The sequence below is a fragment of the Aythya fuligula genome, chromosome 10 (genome assembly GCF_009819795.1).
Source record: "Aythya fuligula isolate bAytFul2 chromosome 10, bAytFul2.pri, whole genome shotgun sequence".
Lineage (NCBI taxonomy): Eukaryota > Metazoa > Chordata > Aves > Anseriformes > Anatidae > Aythya > Aythya fuligula.
The window spans coordinates 10,000,001-10,020,945 of NC_045568.1; the positions used below are offsets into that span (position 1 = coordinate 10,000,001).

The 20,945-nt window shown below is 64.6% G+C and overlaps 1 protein-coding gene across 1 annotated transcript in view; it reads left to right on the top strand.

Moving 5' to 3' along the window:
* Window positions 1-20,926, top strand: part of CELSR3 (cadherin EGF LAG seven-pass G-type receptor 3) — a 24,686-nt gene extending 3,760 nt beyond the window's left edge. The window contains exons 2-35 of the mRNA XM_032194292.1: window positions 3,184-3,816; window positions 4,702-4,924; window positions 5,050-5,165; window positions 5,388-5,476; window positions 5,668-5,825; window positions 6,031-6,194; window positions 6,337-6,462; window positions 6,552-6,721; window positions 6,920-7,105; window positions 7,182-7,292; window positions 7,437-7,605; window positions 7,862-8,003; window positions 8,164-8,284; window positions 8,555-8,738; window positions 8,831-8,932; window positions 10,713-10,807; window positions 11,021-11,230; window positions 11,637-11,820; window positions 11,952-12,101; window positions 12,383-12,563; window positions 12,747-12,914; window positions 13,231-13,357; window positions 13,510-13,716; window positions 13,792-13,966; window positions 14,170-14,282; window positions 14,545-14,624; window positions 15,255-15,381; window positions 15,948-16,061; window positions 16,171-16,307; window positions 16,404-16,510; window positions 17,207-17,380; window positions 17,506-17,706; window positions 17,885-18,965; window positions 19,363-20,926. Of these exons, the coding sequence (XP_032050183.1) occupies window positions 3,184-3,816; window positions 4,702-4,924; window positions 5,050-5,165; window positions 5,388-5,476; window positions 5,668-5,825; window positions 6,031-6,194; window positions 6,337-6,462; window positions 6,552-6,721; window positions 6,920-7,105; window positions 7,182-7,292; window positions 7,437-7,605; window positions 7,862-8,003; window positions 8,164-8,284; window positions 8,555-8,738; window positions 8,831-8,932; window positions 10,713-10,807; window positions 11,021-11,230; window positions 11,637-11,820; window positions 11,952-12,101; window positions 12,383-12,563; window positions 12,747-12,914; window positions 13,231-13,357; window positions 13,510-13,716; window positions 13,792-13,966; window positions 14,170-14,282; window positions 14,545-14,624; window positions 15,255-15,381; window positions 15,948-16,061; window positions 16,171-16,307; window positions 16,404-16,510; window positions 17,207-17,380; window positions 17,506-17,706; window positions 17,885-18,965; window positions 19,363-19,390 (6,353 nt within the window). The 3' untranslated portion in view covers window positions 19,391-20,926. The remainder of the gene's footprint in view (window positions 1-3,183; window positions 3,817-4,701; window positions 4,925-5,049; window positions 5,166-5,387; window positions 5,477-5,667; window positions 5,826-6,030; window positions 6,195-6,336; window positions 6,463-6,551; window positions 6,722-6,919; window positions 7,106-7,181; window positions 7,293-7,436; window positions 7,606-7,861; window positions 8,004-8,163; window positions 8,285-8,554; window positions 8,739-8,830; window positions 8,933-10,712; window positions 10,808-11,020; window positions 11,231-11,636; window positions 11,821-11,951; window positions 12,102-12,382; window positions 12,564-12,746; window positions 12,915-13,230; window positions 13,358-13,509; window positions 13,717-13,791; window positions 13,967-14,169; window positions 14,283-14,544; window positions 14,625-15,254; window positions 15,382-15,947; window positions 16,062-16,170; window positions 16,308-16,403; window positions 16,511-17,206; window positions 17,381-17,505; window positions 17,707-17,884; window positions 18,966-19,362) is intronic.
* The last annotated feature ends 19 nt before the right edge of the window (window positions 20,927-20,945 follow it).

The following is a 20,945-nucleotide window of genomic DNA, read 5'->3' on the forward strand; positions in this document are numbered from 1 at the left end:
GAAGATGGACAGGGCTGGGCTGCGCCTTGGAGCCCCCCTGCTGCCCGAGCTCCGCCGGCACCACGGGCCTTTCTTTGCCTGCGGGTGTGTGATCTGAAATGGAGGCATCCAGCCCTCCATCCATCCCTCGCTGAACCGAGGAGGGCAGGAGCCCTTTTCGGAGCCACCGAGCACCGAATTCCCGAGCGTGCCTGGGGAGGGAGCGGCGCGTTACATCGCGGCTCTCCCCTGGCCGCCAGCTGACACCCGCTCTCCACCCAGCTCATTCAGCAGGAGGAGGATTTCTTTCAGGAGACGGAGCGATGGAAGCAGAGCTGCTCGAGGCCATCCAACACGGCCAGCTCCAGCCTGTCGGCGGGGTCGGGGCAATGTGGGGGACTAATTGTAGCCGCGGGGCTGGCTGGCACCGCGCGCCCTGCGCTGTGTGCGTGCGGGGCGCCGGAGGTGGGGGCTGCTTTTGACCTTTCCAGCTTCTTGCCCCGCTGTTTGCAGGAGCCCTGCCTCCTCGCGGGCTTAACCCCGCACAAAGGCAGGAGGAAATCACGTCCTGAAGTCCTGCGCCGAGCCGCCTGGCAGCGAGAGGGCCCCTGCAATTAGCGTGTCGTCATCTGCCAGCGGGAAGGGAGAGCCGGGAGAGGTGCGCCGGCGGAGGGGAAGAGCAGTGCCGGGGGGATGCGTGCAGCCAGGAGGTGGAAAGCTGGCCTTTTGTTGGCTGTGCTGGAGCTGCGGGGGTCTGCCTTGGGTTTTTCCTTACCTCCCAGCCGGCAGCCCCTTTGCTGTGGCTGTTCACAGGGGTGGGGGCTTGCAGAGAGGACCCGGCTGCATTGTCTGCCCGGCCAGCTCCTGCCTCTTGTGGGAAGGCGACAAAAGCACGTAGCTGGGTGCACCCCAAGGGGTTCAAGACTCGTAGAGGCAGGGGGCCACCAGAAACCGGCCCCTTTCTGGGGGACTGAGGGGCTCAGACCTGCCCGCAGCTCCTCACAGACCCGCGGGCACCGGTGTCTGCTCTAAAGGGCTGTGCCTGCGGCCAGCAGCAAGGCGTGAGGTCGGTGTGTGGCTGGGGGCTGGAGAGGTGCTGAGAGGAGCCCGAGTGCTTGTCCTGGTGTCCCTCCGTGCCGGCTTGGGCTCCTCCTGGCTGCTGGTCCCCTGTCCGTGATGGGGACCCCGAGGTCCTCAGGGTGGGTTTCGTGGGCTGGATCCCGTGCCTTTGTGCCACCCAGGAGGAGAGGGGTGACAGGAGGGACGCGCTGCCCCCCTGCTGCTTTGGGAGCTGGTGGGTGTCTCTCCTGGACACACAGCCACGATGCCCTGGTGCTGCTCGGCACCGGGGTCAGAGCCTCCTGCAGCCCCCTGCTCCCTGTGGGCATGTTTTGGGGCTCCTCGCCCTGCCGCATGAATATTCACCAGGCACCAGCTCTCCAGCCCCAGGATTTAATCAGAAAGGGTGAGCGGCCGTGATTAAAATGCCTCCCAGGGGGGGTCAGCGCCTCCAGCCAGCTTTGGGCTTTCTTTTGGTAGCCTTTTTTTCCTTCCTTCCTTCCTTTTTTTTTCCCCCCCTCCTTATTTACAGAGGGTCATTCTCCCAGCCATCTGCTTCCCCTCGCACGGAGCCGGCGGGGAGGCAGCCCGGGGTGCGGGGCGGAGGCTGGGCAAGGAGTTACGGGGGAAAAGCTGCTCTGCTGGGACAGGACCTCACACTGCAGGGGGATTTTCCCCAAATCCCTGTGGAGGATGGCACCGGAGGTGCCCAGCACCCCACAGCACGACCTGTTCCCAGCCTGCAGCCTCCATCCTCCTCGGAGACTTTGCTGCTCCCCGGCCTGCCTCAGACCTTAGTGTGGCGTTAGCTGAGGCTGGATAACGGCCATAAATCAGGCAGATGCCTGCCTGCCGGCTTTCACGTCGGCGTGGAGCAGTTTGGGGTCAGAGGGAAGCGCCCCCCCCTCCAGCAGATGAGCCCTGGGTGGCTGCTGGCACCTCCGCCCCGCGCCTGCCTTATCTGCAGAGTGCCAGCCCGGGGATTTGCGGAGTGGCTGGAGAGCTGTCACCTTCTGAAGATGGAGCGAGAGGAAAGGGAGGACGTTTCATGCCTTAAATCTTCCAGCACCGCAAGCTTCAAACGGGGTTGGGGGAAATCAAAAGGCTTTGCAGCGCGTGAAGCAGCCAGGGCGGCGCGGCAGCGAGGACGGAGCCGCGGCGCGGGCAGGAGGTGGAGGCTGCGTCCCCAGGGGAACCTCACCCGTGGGACATGTGTATGGGATGTGCTGGTTTGGGGTGGTGACGGTGCTGGAGAGCTGGGTTTCCAAAGAAATTCGGACACTCCAGGCTCCCTGATCTGAGTGGGGTGGGAGAAGGAGCCGTGGGTGCCCACCACGAGCTGCTGGCGCAAGTGGGGATGGTGGGGAGGGGCTGGGAGGTGGCTCACCCCGATTTCTCGTTCCTCAAGACTCTTGGTGAGCCTCATCAGACGTTTCTGGTGGTGGGGTGCTTCTGGGGTGGCCGAGCGAGGGGGATGGTGGCTGTTTTGTGGCTGTTTTGGTGGCTGCTGCCAACAGCCCCGGTGCTGGCGGAGCGCGGCCGCGCTCGGAGGAGGCTCACGTGGTGCGGGGTCCCCAAGGGGCAGGGAGTTTGTTTCCAAGGAAAATAAAGATTAAAGGGAATTAAACAAACCGGAGACGGGCCCAGAGATGGGAGGAAGGGACGTGGAGCAGATGGTGGAGAAGGGGGGAACCAGGGAGCGGGGTACAAAAGGCTCGGAGGCCCTGGAGGAAAGAGGAAGGAGGCGGCAGGAAGAGAGCGCGGGGAAAGGCAGCGTGCAGGGGGCACGGGGCGCAGCGGGGGCGGAAAACACCCCGGGCGCTGGCATCGGGCTCCGGTGTTTGCCCAGCCTCCTGCTGGGACCTCCTTCTGCCTGTTTCTCACCACCATCCTCGCTCAGTTTGCTGCCCAGAGCCAGGGCTGGATGGAAAGCTGGGAATTATCTCGGTGGAGATCCTGGCGTGGGGGACAAAGCTTGGGAATGCACGTGGGGATGTCCTGGGGCAGGTGGCACCCGGCTGGCTCCCCGGGCCGTGGCTTCAAGCTTCCTTAGCTGAAGACTCAGCCCTTTTGGGGCCGTTTTGGGCTGTATGGCTCAGGGTGGGAAGGAGGAGAGCTGCAGCACGTCCCCGTTCCCTCCCCCAGACGGCATCCACAGCGTGACGGCCCAGTGCGTCCTGCGGGTGCTCATCATCACGGAGGACATGCTGGCCAACAGCATCACGGTGCGGCTGGAGAACATGTGGCAGGAGCGCTTCCTCTCCCCGCTGCTGGCCACCTTCCTGGAAGGGGTGGCCACCGTGCTGGCGACGCCCAAGGAGGACGTCTTCATCTTCAACATCCAGAACGACACGGACGTGGGGGGCACGGTGCTCAACGTCAGCTTCTCGGCGCTGGCGCCGCGGGGCGGGCGCTACTTCAGCTCGGAGGAGCTGCAGGAGCAGCTCTACATGAAGCGCATGGCCCTGACGGGCGCCTCCATGCTGGAGGTGCTGCCCTTCGACGACAACGTCTGCCTGCGGGAGCCCTGCCAGAACTACATGAAGTGCATCTCCGTCCTCAAGTTCGACAGCTCGGCCCCCTTCATCGCCTCGCCCTCCACCCTCTTCCGCCCCATCCACCCCATCGCCGGCCTGCGCTGCCGCTGCCCGCAGGGCTTCACCGGCGACTACTGCGAGACCGAGATCAACCTCTGCTACTCCAACCCCTGCCTCCACGGCGGCACCTGCACCCGCAGGGAAGGGGGCTACACCTGCGTGTGTCGCCAGCACTTCAGCGGTGAGTGCCGGGCACGGGGAAGGGGGGCTCGGGCTCGCCGACGAGGTCCGGCCGCGCTCCCCATCTCTCCTGTTTCCATGGTGTTGGATGCGCAGGGCTGAGGTTGCCATAGAAATGTGAGGAGGGGAGGTGGGATGGAGGGCTCCCGGGGCTCGCGGGGACCTTTGGCAGAGCGGGAGGAGCGAGCTGGGCCTCGCCCGGCTGGGGTGGAGGGTTGCCGAGATCTGTGCCCGGCCACCATCAGCTTGGAGTCGGGTGAAGGAGGTCTGTGGCTACCGAGGAAGAGGAGGAGGAGGAGGAGGAAGCCCTGCCCTGCCCTGCCCTGCCCTCCCCGCCAGGAGGGGTGCTGGGGAGGCAGGGGAGCGCGGCAGCAGATGGCTGCCTTGGAGCCACGGTGGCTCCTGGTGAGATAAGCAGAGTCGGTGGTAATTAACCCCTGGCATTTGAAGCGTGAACAGCCATTAGCAGAAGGGTTAATGAGCTCGTTTCCCTGTCACTTCGGGCTGTCTCCGCATCCTCCTCCTCCTCCTCGGGTGCCTCTGAGCAAGTAATGGGATCCGGGCCGGGGGTGTAGGGCTGTGGCTGAGCGATTCAGGGCGCTCTGTGGGGCCAGCACAGCCCCTTGTGCCGTGCTGCTGCCGCATCAGCCTCAGCAGGGGTTTTTGGGGTGGACAGAGCCAGCTGAAAAGGCAAACCTGGCAGGCTGGGCCCTGAGGTCAGCTGTGGGCGTGGGGGAGAGGAGTTCCCAGCCCTCTGCTGGAGCTGAGCGAGCCGGCTCATAAAATCCTTCCCGTGTCCTCAGCTGCCCCACATCTGGACGTTGTGCCCTGGGGCAAGGGGCGGCCGAGGGGCCGTGTCCCAGCCCCTTTTATTTTACTCCCACAGGCGAGAACTGCGAGGTGGACAGCCGCTCGGGGCGCTGCCAGCCCGGCGTGTGCCGCAACGGGGGCACCTGCACCGACGGCGCCGACGGGGGCTTCCGCTGCCAGTGCCCGGCCGGCGGCTTCGAGGCGCCTTTCTGCGAGGTGTCCGCGCGCTCCTTCCCTCCCCGCTCCTTCGTCATGTTCCGGGGCCTGCGCCAACGCTTCCACCTCACCCTCGCCCTCTCGTGAGTGCTCTCCCCCCTCCTCGGGACGCTGCGTGCCCTCCCTTCGTTCCCCCGTGCGGGGACATTGGGGTTTTTCTGCAACGCGCCCCGTGCACACCCCGCGCTCCCGTTCTCTCCCTGCCCAGGTTCAGCACGGTGGAGCCCAGCGGGCTCCTGCTCTACAACGGGCGCCTGAACGAGCGGCACGACTTCCTGGCCGTGGAGATCATCCAGGGGCAGCTGCAGCTGAAATACTCCACAGGTAGGCTCAGCCCCTGCCCCTCGCGGGATGTGGGGCGGCCACGAGCCGCTTTGGGGATGAGGACCCTCCTGGGTGGGTGCTGCTCGTCCTCGTGGCCCCATTGCCTTGCCTGCCCCGAGGGGTGCCAGGATGAGCAGCGGGGAGTGCTGGGCACTGCCCCGAGCCTGCTGTCCCCTACCTGGAGGATCTGGCACGCCGCAGCACTTATCCCTGTCTCCGCAGGGGAATCCAGCACCGTGGTGAGCCCCTACCTGCCTGGGGGCGTGAGCGACGGGCAGTGGCACACGCTGCAGCTCCGCTACTACAACAAGGTACTGTCCCCTGCCGTCCCTCTGTGTCCGTGGGTCTGTCTGCCCGGGGTCTGTCTGTCTGCACCGCTTGCTGTCCTCGGCCGGAGGCGTCCCTCGTGGCTCCCCTGTGCCCTTTCCCTGCCGTCGTGGGAGCTGTGGGGTGTCTGGTTTCGGGGGGCCGTGCGCTGCTGACGCCCCGCCGTCGGTTTCAGCCCAAGGTCAGCGCCCTGGGGGTGGTGCAGGGCCCCTCCAAGGACAAGGTGGCCATCCTGACGGTGGATGAATGCGACGCCTCGGTGGCCCTGCAGTTCGGCAGCGAGATCGGGAACTACTCCTGTGCCGCCGAGGGAGTGCAGACCAGCTCCAAAAAGTGAGTGCCTCGGGGGCTGCCGGGCGCTGCTGCGCTGGAGAGAGAGGAACGGGGCAATGGGGTCCCCTGCTGAGCCTGCCCTACATCTGGGGCAGCTCCAGGGGTCCTGGCTGTGTGTGCCTGTCCCCAGGGATATCAGCCTCGCAGCCCCTCGCCGAGGGAGCCATCCGGCCACCCTGAGCTCACCGGGCTTCTCTCCGTGCAGGTCCCTGGACCTCACAGGTCCCTTGCTCCTCGGAGGGGTCCCCAACCTGCCGGAGAACTTCCCCGTCACTCACCGGGACTTCGTGGGCTGCATGAGAGACCTCTACATCGACAGCAAACGCATCGACCTGGCCTCCTACATCGCCAACAACGGGACCACAACAGGTACCAGCACCTCTGCCCCCTGCCAGCGCCTGTCCTCTGGTGTAAGGGGCAGGAGCTGGGGCTGCCCCTCAGGCAGCGGGGCAGGGCTGGAGGGAGGAGGTGAGCGGGTGGAGGCTGACGTGGGTGACTTTGTTGCCCCCAGGCTGCCATGCCAAGCACACCTTCTGCGACTCCAACCCCTGCAAGAACGGCGGCACCTGCTCGGTCAGCTGGGGGACCTACTCCTGCCTCTGCCCCGTGGGCTTCGGGGGCAAAGACTGCCGCCACAGTGAGTGAGGGGGCAACCCTTTGCCCTGCAGTGCAGGAGGGCAGAAGCAGGTGCTCCCCGTCCCTTCTCACCTCTGCTTTCCTTTCCAGCCATGCACCATGCCCACTATTTCCAGGGCAACAGTGTCCTCACCTGGGACTTCAAGACGGACGTGAAGATCTCGGTGCCGTGGTACCTGGGGCTGGCGTTTCGGACGCGCCAGCCTGACGGGGTGCTCCTGCAGGCACACGCCGGGCAGTACACCACCCTGCTCTGCCAGGTAGGGCCTCAGCACCCCTACCATCCTCCCCGGGGGGGCTCTGCCCTCCTCGCTGACCCCAGCCCAAGCAGAGCATGGTGTTTGACAGGGCTGGGTTCCCCTCCCCGTGCTCAGAGCGCGCAGGGAAGGTAGGCTGGAGGCATCTGGAGAGGGTCAGGGCTTTGCTCACTGCTGCCTTTGGTGATTCTCTCCCTGCAGCTGGCGGGGGGGCTGCTGTCCTTCATGGTGAGCAGGGGCTCGGGGCGCAGCACCAGCCTGGTGCTGGACCAGCTGCAGCTCAGCGACGGGCGATGGCACGACCTGCAGCTGGAGCTGCGCGACGTCCGCAGCGGGCGAGACTCGCGCTACGTCATCACCCTCACCCTGGATTTTGGGCTCTACCAGGTACGTGCTGCGTGCGGGAGAGCCCAGCAGCAGGGATGGTGGCAGTCGGCCCACGTGAGTCCCTTTTGCCGTGCAGGATACGGTGGTTGTGGGGAACGAACTGCACGGCCTGAAGGTGAAACATCTGCACGTGGGGGGAGTCCTGGGCTCTGGCGAGGTGCAGAACGGGCTGAGGGGCTGCATACAGGTGAGTCCATTGCTCCGAGCCTTCCCTTTCCAGCGGGTCTGTTAGCTGGAGAGGTGGGAACACAGCCTTAAATCCACGGAGCGGGGTCCAGGCGTTGTGGGTTAGGCAGACTGGAGCATTGTGTGACTCTCCCCTGTGCTGCAGGGTGTGCGACTGGGTGACAGCGTCACCGGGACCGTGCTGCCCAAGCCCAGCCATGCCCTGAGGGTGGAGGCTGGCTGCAGCGTGCCGAGCCCCTGCGACTCCAGCCCCTGCCCTGCCAACAGCGTCTGCAAGGATGAGTGGCAGAGCTACTCCTGCGTGTGCCTGCCAGGTAGGACCTGCAGAGCCCTTGGCTCTCCGCACTGTACGTCTTCTCCTCCGCCCCTGGGGCTCCCACAGCCTGGCTGTCACTGCTCTCCTGCCCCTTCCCCGGGCAATTCGCGTGCCCAGAAATCCCTGCCAGACATGCAGTGTTTTTTGTGGAGGGCAAAATCCCTCCTGAGCCCCTTGAATCCACTCCTGGGCGCTCTGTCCGCTCCTGGGGGGAAGGTGCTTTCCTTACGTGGTGCTCTCCGTCCACACCTCAGGGTACTATGGAGGGGACTGCGTGGATGCCTGTCACCTCAACCCCTGCAAGAACAAGTCCGTGTGTCGCCGCAAGCCGGGCTCGCCCCTGGGCTACGTGTGCGAGTGTGCAGGGAACTTTTTCGGGCAGTACTGCGAGCACAGGTGAGATGCAGGGCGCACAGCAGGGCCTTGGCCTCCGGTGCCTGGCTCTGCGCTGCTCGCCCATCCCAGCTGTGTGACACCTCGGTGCCACCCTTGGAGCTGCTGGGAGAAGGTCCAGGAGATGCGGTCGGTGTAACAGCGAGGATGTTCCTGTCCCTAGGATGGACCAGCAGTGTCCGAAGGGCTGGTGGGGGAACCCCAGCTGCGGGCCGTGTAACTGCGACGTGAACAAGGGCTTCGATCCCGACTGCAACAAAACCAACGGGCAGTGCCACTGCAAGGTGAGGGGCAGCTGTGCCCGTGGGGACGTGGCCTGCCTGTGCCTTGTCCTTTTCTCAGCCTGGCAGCTGCCTGGGCGCTGCTTTGCGTCCTCACCTCCTTGTGGCCCTCCTGGCCCAGCAAGGTGACGATGGGGGCAGCCAGCGGTGCTCGCAAGTGGGGATCTCTGTGACGAGTCCCCTGTGGGCAGCCCCGGCTCCAGCAGTTCCCCAGCCCCCTTCCTCTGCTGCTGTCCCCGTGGGCAGCCTGATGGCCGTCCCCGTTTCCCCCAGGACTTCCACTACCGCCCGAAAGGCAGCGACACCTGCCTGCCTTGCGACTGCTACCCCGTGGGCTCGTCCTCGCGCTCCTGCGACAAGGAAACCGGCCGCTGCCACTGCAGGCCCGGGGTCATCGGCCGCCAGTGCAACAGCTGTGACAGCCCCTTCGCCGAGGTGACACCCAGCGGCTGCGAGGGTGAGCGGGGACGTGGCAGCGGGGCGCTGGCACCGCGGGGCTGGGCGCGAGCGGCCCCGCCGTGACCGGCCCCGGGCCGCCTGTCTCCTCAGTGCTCTACGACGGATGCCCCAAAAGCCTGAAAGCAGGCGTGTGGTGGCCCCAGACCAAATTCGGGCTCTCGGCTGTGGTGCTGTGCCCCAAAGGCTCCTTGGGTGAGTGGGGGAAGCGGTGGGGAGGGGAGAATCCGGGTGTCGTGCAGGGGGTGTCGCAGCCCCAGCAAGGTCACCGCCTCGCAGTGCTGTCCCCGGCCCCTTTAGCTGGGCTGGAGGGCTGGGAGGAGGAAGCACCCAGCCTGAGGGCGAGCACAGGGGGCTGGGAGCAGGCTGTAGGGTCAGTGCCTTCACCCAGCCTCTGCTGTCACATCACCCACCTTCTCCCTGCTGCCTTTGGCTTTCATCGAGGCCAGGGTCAGGCCTGGCAGGGCGAGCGCTGTGCGGGGAGCAGGGCACGGCGTTTGGTGAGTGCCTCGGGTAGAAGAGGCTGGAGAAGGCCGTCCTTGGGTGACGGCAGAGGTGCGAGCAGGGCGTCTGGGACTGCAGGGCAGGGCGAGCCCCGGGGGACAATACAAACCCTGTCCTTCTCCAGCCGTTCGCTCCGGGAGGAGGCAGGTTCGGCTCCTAACTGTTGTCGCTTCTCTCCCCGGTTCTCTCGCCACCCGTGCTCAGGTTTGAGGGGCGCAGGTAAGGTTGCTCCCAAACTCCCTCCCTCCTCCCCTGCTCTAAGGACCGTGCCACGTGGCTTTCCCCTCCCTGCTCCCTGCCTGGCACCCTGCACCCCCCTGCGCTTTCCCTGCCGCTTCTGGAGCTGCCGAGTGTCTCCCCAAACGCTTTGCCTGGCCTCACCGCTCCTCCACGCCGCTTCCTTGCTTCCCGGCACACTCACCAGCACAAACCCGGCTCCCGCTGTCCTCAGCCTGCAGCATGGGCTCGGGGGGGCTGCCGAGAGGGGGCTGCGCTCCTTGCCCCGGCCGGGATGGCTGCTGCCTGCCCTGGGCTGCTTGCTTAGGCTGGGAGGGGAAGGAGCTGGGGACGAGCGCCGGGTGGATGGCAAGGGGGGGAGGAACGGCTGCAGGGTGGAAGAAGGGGGAGCTTGGTGTGGTGGAATGGGTGCAGGAGCTGTGCGAGGTCCTGTTCCTGCTGCCCAGAGGCACACGGAGGCCGGATTCTGCCCAGTTCTGCAGCTGGGCATCCACAGGCGTGGATGAAGGCCTGTTCCCTGCTGGGGGAAGGCCAGCAGCGAGGAGGTTTCTTTGTTCTGTTGGCCCCCAGCTGCTGTGGCGCCGGTCCCTGTGCTTATGCAGCTGGGGAGGGGGTGGTTGGGATGCGCAGTGGGGAGCTGGGCTCTGCCCCGAGCCCCCTCTCCCCTTCTGCCAGCCGTGGGCACTCGGTGAGCTCCCCTGCCCTGGCACCTTCCCCAGGACCTTGGTGCTGTTCACAGCCCGTTCCCTGCTGGTATCTCTGCTCCTGCCCCGGGCAGGGTCGGGGTGTTGCAGTGGGAGCTGTGCCCGTGCTGCTGGGCGAGTTGTCCTCCACCACCATGGAGCGGTGAGCTCCACGGGCCTCTGGAGGTTGGGGTCAGATGTGTCCTGAGGACACGGACACGGCCCCACCAGGGGGTTCAGCCTTACCCTGCCACGTCGCTTCTTGCTCTTTGCAACCCTGTGATGGTGCCTGCTGCCGTGCAGGCTGTGGGAGCCAAGCGAGGAACCAGCTCCCGGAGAGAGGGGCTGGCAGCAGCTCACGGAGGTGATGCAGACCAGAGGTGAAGCTGGTGCACAGCAGGAGGACAGCTCTGGGGTGCCGCAGGCCCTCCCCATCACTCGCTGGTGCTGTTCTTGGGGGTTACCTGGTGCACTGTTCTGCTGGAGAGGGACAAAGAGGGTGGGAGCTGCATGTCCCACACCTTTCGATGCTCTTTTCCTCCCGGCTTCAGGCGCAGCCGTCAGACACTGTGACGAGGAGAAAGGCTGGCTGGAGCCAGACCTCTTCAACTGCACCTCGCCTGCCTTCAAGGAGCTCTCCATCCTGGTAATGCCCTGCTGCCTGCCCCTTTCTCTGCCTGAGATGCTCCCTGCCCAAGTGACCACCACTACGAGCATCCCCAGCTCGTGCTGTGTTTTCACAAATCATTCCTGGGCCCCACAGCACCCCCAGCACCCCACAGCTTGCTCGCTGGGAGCCGTGGGGCTCCCCGGGGAGGAACCACTGTGTGCTAACCCCCTCCTCTCTCCCTGCCGGCAGCTGGAGGGCTTGGAGAGGAACGAGACCGAGCTCAACACCATCGAAGCCAAGAAGCTGGCCCACCGGCTGCGGGCGGTGACGGACCACATGGAGCACTACTTCGGCAACGACGTGCACATCACCTACCGCCTGCTGTCTCGCCTGATGGCTTTCGAGAGCCGGCAGCGCGGCTTTGGGCTGACGGCCACGCAGGATGCTCATTTCAATGAGGTGAGGCCTCCCCCTGCATCGGGGCAGCGGTTGCTGCTGCTGCTCTGTCAGCCACCCAGGTCCCTGGGGGGTTTGGGGAGGTTGTGAGGCTGCTTCGTGGGTGCTGAGATCCCCAGCATCACACAGGCATCGAGCCCCAGGAGGGAGAACAGCAGAAGCCATCTGCATGGCCAGGGCTGGAGCACAGGAGGGGTGAGGAGAGGCAGAGAGGGGTTTGCTCACCCCTACTGGGGTCGTGCAGAGATGTCTCTGCAGGACACTCGCTGATGAGCATTGAGGTGTGGGCATCCATCGAAGGGAAACCACCACGCTGGGCAAAGGGGTGCAGTGCTGGGGGGCAGGATGTGTCCCAAAAGCTCTGCTTCCCTCACCCCCTGCTCCCCCGTGCCCCGTTTCTCCCGTGCAGAACCTGCTGCGTGCGGGCAGCTCCGTGCTGGCCCCCGAGAACCGCGAGCACTGGGCCATGCTGCCGCACAGCGAGCACGGCAGCGCCAGCCTGATGGAGCAGCTGCGGGACTACTCGGGCACGCTGGCCAGCAACATGAAGCTCACCTACCTCAACCCCGTCGGCGTCGTCACCCCCAACATCAGTGAGTAGGAGGGGCTGGCCGCGGCTCCTGCACTCCCTTTGCCAGAGATATCAAACCTGGGGTGCCCCGCAGCGTGGTCGCTCCCCTGGTGGCCGTCCTGGAGCGGGTTTTCACCGACATCTCCCCCGCAGTGCTGAGCATCGACCGCATGGAGAACCACTCGCACGTCCGCCGGCGCTACCCACGCTACCACAGCAGCCTCTTCCGCGGCCAGCCCGCCTGGGACCCCCACACCCACGTCGTGCTGCCGCTGTCGGTGCTCAGCCCCCCGAAAACCGAAGGTGAGCGTCGCCTGGGGCACAGCGCGTACAGGCACGGTTGGCAGGGAGCCCTGCTGCTGCTGGCAAACCCCAGCACTGCTTCTCTCTGCGGTCCTCACCAGCTTTGGGTGAAGATTGTGGAGAAAAGCCCCCAGATCCCGTGGGCTACTGAACACAGAGGGCACTGGCTGCCTCCTTCAGCCTGCCCAGAGCCCAGGGCACCGCTAGGGTCCCCCAAGAAGGCGCAAGGCCGTGTGTGTGTGTGTCCGTCCCCATTCTTACCACCCCCTCGTGTGCCTCAGCTGCCCCCACGGCAGTGCCAACGCTCGCTGGGGGCGAAGGGAACTACACCGTGGAGAGCTCCTCCCCGAGGCAGGCGCTGCCGGAGCCCGAGCCTGCCCTCACCGTCATCATCCTCATCATGTACCGCACCCTGGGGGGGCTGCTGCCCGCCCGCTACCAGGTGGATCGCCGCAGCGTCAGGTACGTCCTGCTCCCCTTCCTCTCCTGTGAGCACTGGTGGCGAGAGGCTGCCTGGATTCCACTAAATTTGGGGGCTGGGGCTGGGGTGGGCAGAGCTGTTCCTCCCGAGGTGTCAGCACGGGGCCTTAGGGAGCCCTGCAGCCCCCGAGCACGGTGACAGCAGGGCTCCGTCGCTCCTTGCAGGCTCCCCAAAAACCCCGTGATGAACTCCCCCATCGTCAGCGTCTCCGTGTTCAGCAATCACACCTTCCTGCGGGGGCCCCTGGACACCCCTCTCGTGCTGGAGTTTCGCCTGCTGGAGACGGCCAACAGGAGCAAACCCCTCTGCGTCCAGTGGAACCACTCCAGCCCGTGAGTTGGGCACTTGCTTTGAGCTGCTTTCCGCAGACAGCTCCTGCTTCCCAAAGTCTCCCTGCCCACGACAGGCTGTGTGCCCGGGCAGCAGTGGGGTGTGGGGGTTTCTGCCCTCTCCTTGGGGATTTATTCCTACTGGGAGGGCACGGTGGGGTCCCTGCAGGGCTCTGGCTCCAGTATTTCAGCTGTGGGAGCGCAGCTGCATCTGCTGGGAGAAAAACTTTGCTGCTGGCCCCTCTGCAGTTCCTTCCCCACGCACCAAGCTCAATCTGCCCTCTCTCCTAAGCCCTCTCTGCTTTTTTGGTGGCTGCAGGACCAACCCGTCGGGTTTCTGGACAGCCAGAGACTGTGAGCTGGTGTACCGAAACACCACGCACGTCCATTGCCAGTGCTCCCAGTTTGGCACCTTTGGGGTTCTGATGGACAGCTCGCACCGAGAGGTAACCGCAGGGCTGGGGGCAGCGGGGGGGGAACTTAGCCACCAGAACAAGCAGGCACAGGCAGAAAATTCCCTGTGGGACACAAATACTTTGAGGGCTTCCCAGGTCTCCCCCTGACCCCACCGTTTGCCTTTGCTTCTCTGCTGCTGCAGCAACTGGAAGGTGACCTGGAGACGCTGGCAATTGTCACCTACTCCTTGGTGTCCCTCTCCCTGGTGGCCCTGCTGCTCACCTTCTCCTTCCTGACCTGCCTCAAAGGCCTCAAGTCCAACACGCGTGGCATCCACTCCAACATAGCAGTCACCCTCTTTTTCTCCGAGCTGCTCTTCCTGCTGGGCATCAACCGCACCGAGAACCAGGTGCGTGGGGTTGGGGCGACGCCAACGTGTGGCTGGCACGGCGGGGCTGTCTCTGAGTGGCTTTTGTCTCCCCAGTTCCTCTGCACCGTGATCGCCATCCTCCTCCACTGCTTCTTCCTCTCCACCTTCGCCTGGCTCTTCGTTCAGGGCCTCCACATCTACCGCATGCAGACGGAAGCCCGCAACGTCAACTTCGGGGCCATGCGTTTCTACTACGCCATCGGCTGGGGGGTGCCCGCCATCATCACCGGTAGGAGCCACGGAGATGAGGATGTGACAGGGAGAGTGTGCAGGCACTGGGCAGTGCCCTGTTGTCCAGCTGGGGATGGGCATCACGGGCTTTTTCCTTGCTTCCTGGGGACGAGCAGTCCCTCGGTGTGTCTCTCTGCACCCCCCTGGATGTGCACGGGGCGCCTGCTGGGTCTGGAGCTGGCTTTTCCCTTCCTTCCCCAGGGCTGGCTGTTGGCCTGGATCCCGAGGGCTACGGGAACCCTGACTTCTGCTGGATTTCCATTCATGATAAGCTGGTCTGGAGCTTTGCAGGCCCCATTACTGTCGTCGTTGTGGTAAAACCCTGTCCTGTTTCACCCGCAGCCCTCTCCTACCTCCCTTCTCCGCACCGCGGGCACTGCCTGCCCTTCTCTGTGCTCTCCTCCCTCCTCTAGAGCCCCTCTCTCTGTCCCTGCTGGCTCCAAGCAGACCTTGGGGGAGGCCAGGGCTTGGGTGTTAAGGGAAAAGGAGGGGAGCTTCCCGTGGGCCTGGTGGACCTGGTAGATTGGGTCAGAGCCAGCCCTTGGCACGGCTTCTAATCGGTGCCACCGCTTTCAGATGAATGGGGTGATGTTCCTGCTTGTGGCCAAGATGTCCTGTTCCCCGGGCCAAAAGGAGACCAAGAAGAAATCGGTTCTGTGAGTATTAGTGGCCGAATCCCCAGCAGAGCTCCCGTGGCTCCTGGTTTCCAGCATTTTCAGTGATCATCCCCCCCTCTTCCACCATCGCAGAGCGCATCAGTGTCGGCCTTGCAGCTGCTCTCCTCTCCCACCTGGTGGCCACCTTAACTCTTCCTAAACTTCGTCCTTTCCTCCTGTTCCTTCACCCCTGTCCTCACACTGTCCTGCCAGCCTGTCCCTTTCCCCTGCCTGCCCTCACAGCCCCACCTCAAGTCTGCTCATGCCAGCTCTCAGCGCCAGCTTCTGCTCCTAAATGCTCTTTGTGAAACCTTTCCCCACTCACCCTCCTCCTGAGCCAGCCCTGGAGCTCGGCTCAGCTCTCTGCGGCTCCAAATGATTTGTGTTTGGGCCCTGTGTTTGCCATGTGTGATCCAGAAGGGAAGGCTCCGGGCACGGGGGGGAGCAGAGCGGCTGCGTGGCGACGTGCCCGTGGCGGGGAGCAGCCCGTGGCGCAGCGAGGAGGGCTGGGCAGGAGGCACCTTCCCCTCTGGATCTGTCTGCGAGCGCTAGCCTGTAGATTAACAACACGCACTAACCTCTGGGTGTGTGTGTGTGCCTGTCTGTCTCTCTCTCTCTCTCTCCCTCCAGCATGACGTTACGGAGCTCCTTTGTTCTGCTTCTAGTTATTAGCACTACCTGGCTCTTTGGCCTCTTGGCTGTCAACAACAGTGTCCTGGCTTTCCACTACCTCTACACTGTCCTCTGCAGCCTCCAGGTAACTGCCCAGCCTCTGCCAAGGGAGGCCTGGGGGGCGAAGGTGCTTTTTGGTGCCCCCCGAGCCCTCTCTGGGGCTGCGGGGGGGTCCCCGCAGAGACTGCGAGGGCCACGTGTAGGCACGAGGTGCTGAGCTCAGAGCTGGCACCCACGGGGCAGCGAGGGCCATCTTGAAGGGGTGTCCCTGCTCTCGGAGGGCTGAGCAAGAGAACAGCCTGCGAAAAGAGCTGTCGCACCCCAAAGGTGACCCGCAGCCACCCCACGGCCACCACCACGGTCGCTCTGAGGCTCCTCGCTGGGGATACCCGCGTGGGGCTGCAGGGACCTGCCAGCCCCTCCTCGGGCACTGCCTGCCCTTGGGACACCCCATCCCTTCCTCCTGCACCCACAGCCGCTGGCCCAGGGGCTCGTGGTGATAACTCTTGTGGGGGACAACCCTTTAGGGCCCCAAGAGGGCCACCATGCTGGAGGCCAGCAGCCAGCCACCCTCCTGGCCCTGCCGCAGGGAGCACAAACCCGCTGGGGGGGCTCCCCGCAGCCCTCAGGCTCACACTTTTTCCCCCCCAGGGCCTGGCTGTGCTGATCCTCTTCTGCGTGCTGAACGAGGAGGTGCAGGAGGCCTGGAAGCTGGCCTGTCTCGGCAAGAAGGGGCCGAGCGAGGAGGCTGCGAGGAGCACACAGGTGGGGAGAGCGAGGGCAGCCCCGGCTGGGCGCCTGGAGGTGTGGGAGGGAAGGTCATCCCCTGGGCTGCGTCTAATAGAGCCCTGTGCTTCTCTCCCTGCCTTAACAGGGCCCCAACGCCTACAACAACACGGCGCTGTTCGAGGAGAGCGGCCTCATCCGCATCACGCTGGGGGCCTCCACCATCTCCTCGGTGAGCAGCGTGCGCTCTGCCCGCACCCACTCCAGCCAGCGGGGCTACCTCAGGTAGGGGAGCAGCACCGAGGATCCGGGGTGCCCGGAGAGCCTGGGCAGAGCTCGGGGCTCGTGGCAGCGTCGCCACTCGGGCCCTGTGTCTTTCAGAGACAACTTGACGGCGCGGCAGGGCTCGGCCCTGGATCACAGCCTGCTGGGTCACGCCGGCCCCACCGACATCGACGTGGCCATGTTCCACCGGGATGCTGGGGGAGGTGAGGCTTTGGGACTGAGCCGGCACATCCTGAATTCATTCGGGCTTAAAGAAATCACTCCCTGCGTAGGCTGCGGCTGCGTGGTTACGTCCTTCAGCTGGTGCTTGGCTGCGCCTCCCAAACAGGCTGCAGATAGGAGGGAGAGGCAGCAGCTGTGTCGCTTAGCGCAGCCTCTCCCTGGGCGGATAGGAAAGGGCATAATTAGCCCCCAGGGAGCTAAAAACAGAGGCAAGAATTGTCCTGGGAGCTGTGGGGGGGTCCCTGGGGACGTGCATTGTTCCCAGGCAGCGAGACAGGACGGGAAGAGGCGGAGGGAGCTGGGTTTGCTCAGCCTGGAGGAGGAGGAGGGGGCAAAAGGGACCTTAGGGCTATTTGCAGCTCCCGTATGGAAGGGTGTGGAGTGATGGAGCCGGGCTCTTCTCACGGGTGCCTGGTGGTAGGGCAGAGGCAGCAGGCACAGGCTGCACCCGAGGGATGGCCAGTAAGCTGTGAGAGGGCAGTCAGCCCTGCTGCAGCTGGTTCTGTGTTCCTGGAGGCAGTCGGAGCCCAGCTGGCCCTGCCCTGGGAGCAGAGCCCCCTGGTCCCCCCCCTGCCTCCGTCACTCGGCGTCCCTGTCACCTAACCTCCCGCAGGCACTGTTCTGCCCTTCCTCACCCACCCTCTTCCCAAATATCTCCCCCCCACGCCTCCCTCCAGACCAGGACTCGGATTCGGACAGCGACCTGTCCCTGGACGAGGAGCGCAGCCTCTCCATCCCGTCCTCGGAGAGCGAGGAGAACGTGCGCCTGCGGGGCCGCTTCCAGCGCCAGTTCAAGCGGGCGGCGCACAGCGAGCGGCTCCTCACCAACCCCGCCAACACCACCCCCAAAGGCAAGGCACAAGGGCTTTGGGAAGGGGCGGCCTCGGGCCTCGTGGCTTCGTTCACCCCTCACAGAAATGTTTTTTCTCTCTCTTTCTCTCTTCCCCTGGGCCCGTTTCGCCGCGCCCTCCGCCAGACGTGGATGGCAACGACCTGATGTCCTACTGGCCGGCGCTGGGCGAGTGCGAGGTTCACCCCTGCTCCCTGCAGAAGTGGGGCTCTGAGAGGAAGCTGGGGTTCGACGTCAACAAGGACGCGGCCAACAACAACCAGCCAGACCTGGCCCTGACCAGCGGGGATGAGAACTCCCTCACCCAGACCCAGCGGCAAAGGAAAGGTAACAAAAAAAAGCCTGCAGCAGGCGGGCAAGGATGGTCTGAAGTTGTTGTGGCCCTAGAGGCTCGGCGTCAGATCCATCTTGTCACCCCCCCGGGGAGCTGCAATGCATCTCCCGCAGCTTTCCTGCTGGTTTCTGTGCTCTGCAGAGATCTGACTTCTCCTTCTGTCTGGCGCAGGGATCTTGAAGAACCGCCTGCAGTACCCTCCGACTATCCAAGGCTTGCCGTCCGTGGGCAGGATGACCAACGAGCTGTCGTGGTACAAGACCTCCACGCTGGGTCACAGGGCTGTGCCCGCTGCCTCCTACGGCAGGATTTACTCCGGGGCGGGCAGCCTGTCGCAGCCGGCCAGCCGCTACTCGTCGCGGGAGCAGCTCGACATGCTGATGAGGAGACAGATGTCCCGGGAGCAGCTGAGCAGGAACAACTCGGGGGAGTGCTTGGAAACGGTGCCCAGCCGGCATGGCTCCAGGGAGGAGCTGGACACCATCCCCAGCAGGCACGGGTCTACCGAACACCTAGAAAATATCCCCAGCAGGCACGGGTCGAGAGAAAACTTGGATCTGCTCGCTCCTCGGCCCAGTCAGAGAGATCACGGGAACACGCTGCCCCGGAGGCAGGGCTCCAGAGACCACCTTGAAACTTTACCCTGCAGATTTGGGTCAAGAGAGCAGCTAGACTGTGGGCTGGTAAGAGAGGTCTCGAGAGAGTGGCTAAACACATTGCCGAGCAGGCAAGTGTCCAGAGACCGAATAGATACGTTGCCGAGTCGAGATACGTCTCGAGAACAATTGGATTTGCTTTCTCGAAGACAGCCTTCAAGGGACCAGCTAGCATCGGCTAGGCAAACTTCAAGAGAGCAGCTGGACTTTCTCTCCAGAAGATCTAACTCCAGAGAGCCGCTGGGTACGGTGCCCAGCAGGCAGCCCTCGCAGGAGAATCTGGGGAGTCTCTCTCGGAGACAGCTGTCTAGGGAAAGCCTAGAGCCGCTGTCCAGGAGGCAGCCTTCCAGAGAGAACCTGGAGGCCATCCCCAGCCGCCACCCTTCCACCGAACAGTTAGATATCCTTTCTTCCATCCTTGCTTCTTTTAACACCTCCGTCCTGTCCTCGGTGCAATCTTCCAGCACGCCTTCGGGCCCCCAGACCACCGCCACCCCCTCTGCTGTGCAGACCTCCTCGCCGCCCTCCGCGGCCTGCCCCTCGACGCCTCGCTCCACCACCTCCCACAGCATCTCGGAGCTGTCGCCGGACTCAGAGTAAGTGCACCCCTTCCTCAGCCAGGCCTCGCGCATCGTGCGGCCGCCTGGCTCGGGGTTTTGGCTTTTGGGGGGGGAGGGACACTTATAAGTGAGCTCCCAGGGTGGGTGGCAGATGTCTCCTGGCCCCGAAAGGTGCCAGGAGCTCTGGGATGTCGCAGTGCAGAAGCAGAAACACCCAGCTCCGTGCCCTGCTGGCACTGCCCCCATCCGTTCCTGTTCCATCCCCCTTTTCCTTGTCCCTGAACGCGGGGATTTGGACTCGGTGCTTCCTGCCCTGACCCAGGAGCAGGTTTCTGTCCCCATCTGACAGAGCCGGGAGGCAGTGGGGAGCACAGCTGGAGCCCTGGGGAGGTGCTGTGGCTTAACACTTTTTTTTTTTTTTTCCTCTGAGAAGAATAATGAGAAACGAGGGCCATTCCTGAGGGGCCGAAGCCGTCCGCAAGAGAAACAGAAGAGGCAGGGCCCTTCGCCTAGCCGGACGCTGCCAGCTGAGGTTTGGTGTCCCCAGGGGCGGGGGCCAGAACTGATGGTGCTCAGAGGCCCCCAAAAACCAACCCTGCCTTTCCCTGCCCTCCGGGCTGAGGGGCCAGCGAGCCCACCACCCGCCTCCGGGAGCCCCCGGGCTCCCTGCCGCTGTGCTCCCCTCGCCTGCCCGCTGTGAGAGGCATCGCAGGAGCCCGCTCAGGCGAGGGTCTGTCACTGACCCCCCCCCGGGGCTGAACTCTTCCTTTGCAACCCGTTCCCAGGCGGGGGGCACGTACGTGCGTGCGTGTGTCCGTGTGTGTGTGTGTGTGCGCGGGCAGGGGGATAGAAAGGGAGCCCAGGACACGGGGGCAGGGGAGGGTTTTCTACCTTTTTGTATCTTTGTAAGCAGAGAGCAGAGAAATTTCTATGGTTATTTTTTGCGGATGGTCTGTTCCCGGCACCCGGGGCGCCTGGCTCACCTTTTTCTGGCATCCCTGGGGTACCAGAGGGCTGCAGAGACGGCTCCGGGCAGCCCTCGGGGCTTTGCCAGCACCGCTCCTTCCCCTCCCCAGGGCAGGCAGTGAGTGCCCAGCCAGCCCCGCTGCCCCCCTCGCCCTGCAGCTCCCCACAGGGTCTCAGCGGGGTCCCCCTGTTGTCCCGGTGTCCCTCAGCCCCCTGCAGCCCTGCTGGCCCCACAGCCAGACCTCCCCCTGCTCTCGCTGGGGCTGCACGAGCAAGAGGGCTCTGGGCAAGGAGCTGGATAGCCCCGGTCCTTTTTGGGGCAGCTCAGCAGTAGGTGAGGCTGTCTCAGAGACTGCGGAGGATGAGCGAGCCGTGGCTGTGGTCTCCCGTGCTGCCATTGCCCGCAGAAATTATTCCCAGCCCCTTTGCAGGCTCTGTACGCACGCACACATCCCCGCGCTCCCCTGCCGGCGGAAACCCCCAGCTCAGAGCAGCCTGGATTTCAGCAGACGAAGAAAAAAAAACAGCACTTTGCCCCCTCTGGGAATCCAAACTGCTCTGCGGGCTTCTCCTTGAGCCCCGTCCCCAGCCTCCCCCTGCCAGGCAGCTCGTTCTGTGCCTACACCGGCCTGGGAGCGGGGGCCGCCAATTCAGGGGTCCGGCACGCTCCCCCCGGCCCCTCCGAGGCCGTGTCCCCGCGGTGCTACCGGGGTCCCTCACTGCCTTACTGCAACCTCGCCGCCCGGGATGTTTACACGGGGGGACTTGTGCTCGTGCCGCCGTCCTCCGGGGCTCTGCCCGGGCAGCAGAGGGAAGGGCTGGGCTCCAGCCCGCTCCTGGCCCCGAGCCGAGCGGCTCCGTGGGTTTTGGGGGGGCTGCGAGCCCTCTCCCCGCGGCGGGGAGGCTCGCTGACATGTTTACACGCCCTACGGGACCACTCGTTTACACACGTTTCTCTCCAGCTCGGGCAAGGGGACCGTAGCCTGCTAGTGCCAAACGGAGAGCAAGTGACAAGTGCCAAAAAAAAAAAACAAAACACACAAAAAAAAA